Raw genomic sequence first — 9,901 nt, 5'->3', positions numbered from 1 at the left:
AGAAAATCTAACACGCAGAATGAAAGATTACTTTATTACCGAAGGCCGTAAATCACACTAAATTTTCTCATAGTTTTTCACCCCTGTAACTTATTAAAATAAACATTATAAAGTTTTCAGGGACTTTATGAGACTTTATTTTATGGGACAAAAACTATATTTTCCAATTTTTGTGGGTTACGAGGTATTAGAACGACACAGACGCTATGTTTTAAGATGTTTAATAAATTTCAAATAAGTACAGTGGAACCCCGATAGTCGGCCTCCGATAACCCGGAAGTCCGGCTAACCCGGACTGATTTTCGTCGGACGAAATTGACGTGTGTTTTTTACCAAGAAATGAACAATACTGTATACAACTCTACGTAATTTAGATGTACTGTGCATATGTAGTTCATGTTTTTGGAATTATTATAATGGAGTTTATCTGCAAGTATACCATATTTTATTAACTTTTACCATATTCTCCGGCTAACCCGGATATTCGATAACCCGGATCGACTGCGGTCCCAATTAATCAGACTTATCGAGGTTCCACTGTACTTTTATTTGTTCTAAGATATTTTTTAAAAACAAATAATTAATAACAAGCAATACATGATGAAGTAATAATTTAATTGATAAAATTATAAAAATATGCATTATAAAAAATATTAAAATAATATATAACTAAATTTCATCCTCATTCAGAAGCATATTTGGAATACCATTATTAATAGGAAACTTCCGACCTGTTTCCGGACATATCATTTCTCCACTGACAATATCTACTTCCAGAAGAACTTTATGGACCTTTTTTAAAAAATCTTCATCATCTTTGAAATTTTCTATTATTTGTTCAGGAAGATCTTCCAGTTTTCCCACACTTTTAGCTGCTTCATACAATACAGGCCAATCTAATCTGGGAATCATGTTTGATACAAACTCTGGATTAAATTCTACTTCAGATACTTTTACCTCTTGTGCCTGCAATACAAAATAGAAGCCTGATCAAATAGAAGTGAACATTAATCCACCCTTTTTATAAAGGGAGTAATTAATGAAATAAAAGAAAACACAGATCTAAAAAACTGCATCATAATGCATAAGAACTACATCGAAAAACCAAATTTTGTCTTCCAAAATATTCAATAATCTCTATAAGCATTAATAAAACTTTTACCCAGTGATGTTCTTCTATTTCTAAATGGGTGCTACTATAGTTCGAGGTATACCTGTGCATATTGCTCTGTTATAGTGTACCGTGATCGGAATCTGAAAATTCTTGAAGGATTTGCACAAAATAAGCGAGAGAAGCGAGAAAACTCTTGTAAAAACAATATTTATTCACAAGTATATAATAAACATTTTCAAAAAAATGCGCTCCAACTATTTATAAAAAAAATTATATATAACCTAATTATTTACAGAACGATACAACCTAATTATTATTATAGAAAAACATCATCTGATTCAATTTAAGAAAGGCAGTTTAATTTTAATTCTAGCTTAAAAAAGTCATGCAGGTATCCTAAACAAAAAGATTATGGTGTTTTTACATAATAGTGAAAAGACAAGTTTATTGTATATTCCTGAAAATATTTATTACTACTTAGCAATAAACATTTTGCCTACAAACGGTCTGCTGTCTTTCATTATTGTGTGCAAACTGTTCTGAGAAAAGATCATTGTGTTGTTCGGTAGAAACCAAAAGCAAATAGATTGGCAGGATGCCTTGAGGGCATGGGTACGAACTTTCGGCTTAAATGCTATTTAAGGCTATGGGTACATAATTCGCAAATATTTTACGTGTATCCCTACTTTTTCTGTCTTTACACGGCAAATTACGTGTAGTAAAATTCTCACTGGTGTGGATATGTAAACATTACTAGAATGTCATTCTACTTGAAAATGTCATCATTAATTTAAAGAGATGGCTTTTGAATGTTCTTGGATAACTGTTATTTTTATAATTGCAAATTATTAATTCAGTTAATAAATGTGATAATTTTTTCACTAACTATGTTTTCAGTGATTGTAATAATTTATTTGTACAACAAAAACTAATAATCAATCGAGAAAAGAGGAAAAGTGTTAAAGTGATTTTTTAATAATATGTTGTTATTTTGGAACGCTTACAATTTTGAACATCTCTAACAACAAAATACTTGGATCACAGGATATATCTGATGTATTCTCTGCTTGGATCTTTCACAAATAATACACAATAAATAACTTTTTATTAAGTTCACGTCTTAAATCAGTTATTTATCAAATACACTATATATCAATAATATTTAATCAATTTCTCAAAATATTCCCGATGCAATGTCAAATATTTAAAATTGTCACTGATTGTCAGTGTCTGACTGAAAATATATGCTGACAATATTATATTCGGTTGAGTGCGTTGTAAGACAAAGACAGATTTGGAAAATATTACCACGGCATTGTGTTCATTTTTTTCAAATCCTGAAAAAACCAATAAATATTTTTGAAAAATTTAAACGCAGAATGAAAGACTAAATTATTACCGAGGGCCGAAAGTCCCTTAGAATAAATAAAAAGTTTATTTTGAATGAGATATTTGAATTTAAAAATCACACTAAATTTTCTCTTAGTTTTTTCACCCCTCTAACTTATTAAAATAAACATTGTAGAAGTTCTCAGGGACTTTCGGCCCTCGCTAATAACGTAATCTTTCATTCTGCGTTTAAATTTTTCCAAAATACTTATTAGTTTTCTCAGGATTTGAAAAAAATGAATCCCCATTTGAATAGCATTGCAGCCGAAAATACGTTCCGATCCTCTTAAACGGGATTCATTTTTTTCGAATCCTGAGAAAACTAATAAGTATTTTTGAAAAATTTAAATGCTGAATGAAAGATTACCTTCTTACCGAGGGCCGAAAGTCCCTGAAAACTTCTGTAATGTTTATTTTAATAAGTTACAGGGGTGAAAAACTAAGAGAAAATTTAGTGTGATTTTTAATTTCAAATATCTCATTCCAAAGAAACTTTTTAATCATTCTAAGGGGCTTTCGGCCCTCGGTAACAAAATAATCTTTAATTCTGCTTGAAGTCAACGAGCTTTTTTTTGTAGACAAATACACCACAATTGCTAGGTATGATCGTCCAAGCTCAGCTTATGGGGGGACACTAATTCTGTCTATGAGTAATGATTTTTCTTTGGTAACAAAATATGATTTTCTGTTAAGTGAAGCCTCCTTTGGGTTTTCCTTAGTTTACAATAAGAATCTTAATCTTTATATTATTTGCATTTATAGATCACCTGCCTCTTCCGTGGAACTATTTTTTCAGAACCTGCTAAATTTGTTAGATGACCTGCCCCATAAAAGTAGAAAAGTTTTATGTGGGGACTTTAACATTGATTATGCTGCTGCTTGTGCTACACAAATATCCTTGGTCAACATATTTGAATCGTATGGTCTAACAATGCACGTTGATTCTCCTACAAGTATTACAAAAACTTCATCTACCATAATTGATTATACAGTCTCAGATTTCTCACCCCTTGATGTCCACTCTACAATTATTAATGCTGGACTATCTGTTCATGAAGCAGTTTATACGAAGTTTAATATCTCCAGCAAACCCTCCTCGAAAACCCAACGTTTAGGCAGGATTTTTTCCACCCGGAACTTTCGTAAATTCCAAAATTTATGCTTAACCTCTGAGTGGCGCTTTCCTGCCATGGACGTGGATAATTATTTCAGTGAATTCTTAGATAAGCTTATCTGTATCTTCAATAAAGCATTTCCTTTAATTGCAATTAAGCCAAAACATCACAAACCCTGGACTACTAAAGGTATCCGAATATCTTCCAAGAATATGCGTTCTCTTCTCTATATCAAGAAATTTACTACCAACGTCTCTATCACTGAGTATATCACCAAGTACAGGGCAACCTATCTTAAACTTATAAAATCAGCTAAAAAAGTCTACTACCAGAACCGTCTGGGAAGCTCCAAAAGTGTTGCAAAAGAAACTTGGTCCATAATAAAAGATCTTCGAAATAAAACCCACACTGCTCAAACATTTTCCCTTCTAGACCCTGAAAATCTAAATGAATACTTTGTTAATATGAGTAAAAATATTACATAAACTATTTTGCCACAACAAGATCCCATTTCCTATCTCCCTAATTCAAGAAAGGTCTCGAATTCATTCTTTATAAAACCAGTCGATAAATCTGAACTGATCCAAACAATCAATAGTATCAAAAGCAAATCTTCCTGTAGTACTGATGGTCTATCGATGAAAGTTTTTTCTAATCTTCCAGAAAATGTGTTAGAAGTCCTCATCTCACTAATTAATGATTCTTTTGAGAAAGGTAAATTTCCAGAGTGCCTGAAGACAGCCATCATTATTCCTCTTCATAAGGGTGGCGAAACATCTAATACCTGCAATTATAGACCTATTGCACTAATACCGGTACTCTCCAAAATTATTGAGAGACTCATAAAAACCTGATTTATGTCCTTTCTAGTTGAAAACAACATTTTATCACAAAATCAGTTCGGCTTTTTAAATAATAAATGCACCACTGATGCCATGTTTTCTGTACTACATGAGGTTTATCAAGCACTGAACAATAATCTTCACACTGCCACCGTTTTTTGTGGCTACGCCAAAGTTTTTGATTGTGTAAATCACAACATTTTGATAAAAAAACTAAATTTCTACGGAATTCGAGGTATTTCTTTAGATTGGTTCCAATCTTACTTGGATGATAGGAAACAACTGGTTAGAGCAAATGATACAGACTCTAGTCTCAAAAACATTGTATGTGGGGTACCTCAAGGTTCAGTATTGGGTCCTCTACTTTTCCTTATCTTTATTAATGACATCACTAATTTAAAAATCGATGGAAAAATCTTTCTTTTTGCTGATGATACCAGTATCACTTGGAGCAACTCTTCATGCTACTATAACTTCTGATCTACTTACAATAAAAACCTGGTCTGACTCAAATTTACTCTCGTTTAACGTAGTTAAAACAGTCTTATAAAGGAGCTCTTCAACCCTTACCTCTTAATAACAGCCAGATCAGTACCGTTGATTCTGTAAAATTTCTTGGTATTTTTTTAGACAGCAACCTTAAATGGTCCCTCCATATCGATTTGTTATGGAAGAAACTCTCTTCAGCTTGCTATGCTATAAGATCTGTTTTGAATGAACTCAATTTAGCATCTTCCAAAATAACATATTGTTCTTTGTTCGAGTCACATCTTCGTTTTGGTCTTCCTTTTTGGGGTTCTGGTACAGCTGCCCAATTGGATGTTATTTTCAAATTACAAAAAAAGCAATAAGATATCTGTTTGGCCTCAGAAGAACAACACATTGCAGAAGTTACTTCAAAGATCACGGAATTTTAACCCTTCCATCTTTGTATATTTTAGAAACTATCTTTCAGTAAGTCGTCCCAGGAACGCAACTCATAAATATTGGCAATATCATTTTAAAGTCTTCTACTTTAAAATGTATAATATATGTCTGAATTGCCAATATAAATGAGTGAGATTAAATAAATTATTAGAAGAATTTTTTTGCTTAGCAACAACACTTTAGTTTATTTTAGTAATATTTTGTATTTTGACAACGGCACCCGATTTGGGCGTCGAAACGTTAATAAAATTATTTTTTTCATTTTAATTGTGGCTTATTTCCCATATAAATAATTAATCATAAAAATGCCACAAGGAAATAGCTTCAGAACAACATTTTAGAAACTGTTTGCTTAATTCGTAAACATCTACATGTCTTTCCACCAAGACCTAATCATGACTACTTCACGAGAAATTCTATGTTTGACGTCTATTTGCCGACCCCGTCCTCGGAGTTAGTAAAGAAATCAATATTATATTCCGCAAAAAAAAAGTACAACCATCTCCCCCTACAACTAAAATCTGCACCATCTTTCCCCAAATTCCGTAAACTGACAAAAGCCTACCTGTCTGAAAGAACATATTATTCAGTAGAAGATTTTTTTTAGTCAATAACTAAGAAATTACAGTACCCTTTGCACAAGTAGTATTTTTATTATTTTTTTATCTGTATTTGGGTGTCATATGCAGCAGCTTAACTTTTTAATTTTTTAACCTTTTTTATTAATTATTAGGTAGACTATGCATTTGCAATGTATTTAAATTTTTGCAATTGATTATTTCTGTTTTAACTTCATTATTATTATTATTATTCAAATATATTGACGATTTATGTAATCTTAGTAAATTGGATTGTTACTGTTTTGTTTTTTTGACTATTTATAAGCTTTGTCGATAAAATTGTAAAATTTTTCATGGCAATAAAGCATATTTCTATTCTATTCTATTCTATTTTAAATTTTCCAAAATACTTATTAGTTTAAAATGATTATGGTTCATTTCACCAACATGACTGTTTTATATTATCGCGACAACGAATACTTCAGTGTGCAGCATAAGAAGTACGAAAGTAAATGGCTCTAATAATTATTCCAATAAACAGCAATGTAATTTGCAATTTATTTTTGTTCTTCATATTTTGCACAATAAAATATTTGTGGTCGAAATAATCAAACACAGTCGTATATTCGTGGAATAGGGTATACATTTAAAATACATTGAAAATTTTGACAGGTGTCAAAATGTTCCTTTCCTCTTAATAATACTATTTGAAACTGACATAGGTAATACTGATATGAAGTCAAGAATTGATAAAGCTAGTGTAAGAGCAAAAATGACATATGCATCAGAAACAAGACCTGATATAGCCACAACATTTCTGTGACATCACTAAAGATACTACAAAAAATAAGGTTCAGAAAAGACTGATAAGGAATCATCAAAAGAAATGGAGAGCCACTCAAGGGCACATCTGAATTAAAAAATTAATCGAGAATATTGATAAAAAAACTCTCGAACAGTTTGATGAACCTCAATAAATGAGAGATCAAACTGGTCACTGAAATGGTGACTGGACATTGGCGTTTAACCTTCGGATGACCAAGCGGGGGAAATTGTGACCCCAGCGTATGTTTTTCTTTAATATCATTCTAGAGATCCTCATATTTTGAAATAAAAAAATTCTCTATATTTTACGAATAAAAAATATATTCTGAAGTTGATGTTTAATAAAATAGAGTCTATTATGTGTAATTACAAGTAGTTTTACGCTAATGACGTCTACTTTGCAAAGTATCAAGACACTTACTCAACATACACACTACACGTGACACTAATACTCATGTTGTGACTGGCTGAATGATATAAAGTCCATGCCAAAAAAAAAAAAAAAAATAAAAAAAAACTATTTTTTTGTTAATTGTCATTTTTGACCTGGGGTCATTTTCCCCCCTTGGTCATCCGTGTAACAGAAAAAGGTTGGTCATCGGAAGGTTAAGAAACCACCTATAAAAACTAGGTAAGGTGAATGTAATATGGTGCAGAAAGTATGAAATGGAAGAAAAGACTGCCATACCATACACATACTATGCCACTGCAGTGTGTTAAGTGGTGTAAGCCAGGAATTCACCAGTCAACTGAGGGTTGAACCAGAAGGGGCCCTAAAGCTAACAATAAAAAAACTGTTGGCCTTCGTTGAGGCTACATAACTTGAGTTTAAACAAGGTATGGTACAAAGGCCTTATGACCAAGTGCCAGAGACTAATGAGTCTCGCCTGGTCTTAGAAGAAGAAGAGATAGCCACAACACAAAGCCTACTAGAAACGGCAGAACCTGAACAGTCTAGTAAATTCAATTCCTATCATGATTATTAAGTTCTTTCGGGATTTTTATTGGGACAACAAGAGCATAGTAATTGAGAATTTTGTGCCCCCAGACACTGCTCTATGGGGAGACTGCCTCACGTGCTTACCGCCTATACTTGGTTTGGAATATGATAGCATAAAATGGTATTCTAAGAGTAATAGTTATAATTTCATACTTACATTTATTTTTAAAGGGTATCCAACACTTACTCCCTTCATACATTTTGAGGTAAGCATATTGTGAGTAAGAAGTTTCATTTTTGAATTATATTACCTCCTATTAATAAAAGACGATTAATATTTTTAAGAATTGAATAGGAATCCACTTAAGAGTTGTTCGATTGAATAGGAATTACGAATAAAGAAAGGTTTTTACTTTCCTGTTTTTAAACGTTTAACCTCAACTTTTCTTCTTTTTCTTTTATTTTACTGACCTTACCACTACCACACCACACACCTGACTACTTTATTGAAACCTTTAAACAGACCGTCCTATTCGATTCGGCAACAATGTCGAGCTGTCACATAGAGGGCCTAATTATAAAAATAGCAATATGGTTTTAAATAGTTTTATTTTAGTAAATTAACTCCGAAGATTATTTCTTTACCTAGATAATAGACATACTCGTTAGTAAACAAAATAGACTTATTATAAAGGTGATCATAGAATGAACATATTTTAAAAGAAGTCAAAATTAAGCTCCTGTCCTGTAAGTACTTGCAGGAAATAATTTTGTTAGCAATATTTAATTCACATACTGTTTTAATTGTTTACTGTTTTACTGTTTAATTTATATAACAGTGAATTGGGGTGATGGTGTGAGATATTTCATTAAAAATATTGAAAACTATGCGGCAATGTTCTGTCTTTCAATGTTTAATGGATAAACGGTTTTGTAATTTTAATTTTGCTTAAATTGCTTAGCTTTAACATTTTTTCAATAAGAGCTCAAATTTTTTTTTGAACATTTATTATTGTCTAAGCTTGTTATTAAATGTATTTTAGGTAAGTCGCACAGAAAAAAGTTTTGATGACTATAAACATTTTATTATCTGATAATTTTCGGTTTTTCTATTACATTTTTTTATCTTTCTTAATTTTCTCAAAAAGAAGTTGTTTTTTTTTCATTTATAAAGTAAAATAATTTGGTGAATTCTAAGACTACATCTTAAGCTTTAAAAATACCAATAAAACTGTAATATTATATCCGTTAAAACTTAAGTAATAGTCTCTGAAAGTGGTAGTAATTCTCTAAAACTACGAAGATGTAAAAAAGTAAGTTGTGCAAATTTTAGAGTTTTATAGGTAAAATTGTATTAGTTTCAGATTTTTAAATCTTTTTTTAACAAAATTCATGTAAGTCTCACTTTCCGCCCACACCGTACTTATGCCCATAACTTTTTTTATTACAACTATAAGATATATTTAATGATCTTCTTTCATTTGCAATCTGTAAAATTTGATTTGATCAATTAGTTAAAAAACTATAATAAATCAACTCAAACGCGGGCTGCGTCGAACGCCACTATACAGTGCGCCAATGTTTGTGAGAGGACTGACATGAGCGTTATAAATAAAAAGAGAATGTGTGTGTACTTTGTACGCAAGTAAAGAGTTATACTTCTATTAATAAGATTTCAACTAAATCATAATATACCTACTTTAAACATTTTATTTATATTTTATTTAAATATTAAACTAATTTGAATACTTATTACTTTCCAAAATTTTTTATTAAAGCAATACCAAAAATTAAAAAAATAAAAGAATAAAACACACACAAACACATTGAAAAATGCCACAAAGAAACGATTTCTGAACAATTGTTTTTTGAACAATTTGAATATTTTTTAACTAAATACGCATTTTCTAAAACAAAATTTATATAATAAATATACATACAATCATAAAATGTATAAAAAAAGAATGTGTGTGTATTTTGAAGGCACGTAGAAGTTATACTTCTATTATATGATTTCAACGACAGTAAACTGTTATACTTTAAACAGTTTATTTATGTTTTATTTAGGTAAATAATAAACTAATTTTGCTACTTACTACTTTGCAAAATTTTTTATTAAAACCATACCAAAAATTAAAAAATTAAAAAGAATAAAAAATTCACAAGAAAAAACTTTTCCTGTGGTTGGC

General features: G+C 30.8%; 1 protein-coding gene across 1 annotated transcript; it reads right to left on the bottom strand.

Moving 5' to 3' along the window:
- Window positions 1-596: 596 nt before the first annotated feature.
- LOC114344090 (multifunctional methyltransferase subunit TRM112-like protein) lies at window positions 597-8,197 on the bottom strand. The gene is made up of 2 exons (XM_028294944.2): window positions 7,930-8,197; window positions 597-966 (listed from the first exon to the last, which is right to left on the bottom strand). Exons 1-2 carry the CDS (start codon window positions 8,005-8,007, stop codon window positions 670-672), a joined length of 375 nt encoding a protein of 124 aa, XP_028150745.1. The 5' UTR covers window positions 8,008-8,197; the 3' UTR covers window positions 597-669.
- Between the last annotated feature and the right edge of the window lie 1,704 nt (window positions 8,198-9,901).

The sequence above is a fragment of the Diabrotica virgifera genome, chromosome 1, assembly GCF_917563875.1.
Source record: "Diabrotica virgifera virgifera chromosome 1, PGI_DIABVI_V3a".
NCBI lineage: Eukaryota > Metazoa > Arthropoda > Insecta > Coleoptera > Chrysomelidae > Diabrotica > Diabrotica virgifera.
This window is presented reverse-complemented; position numbering and strand designations above follow the sequence as displayed.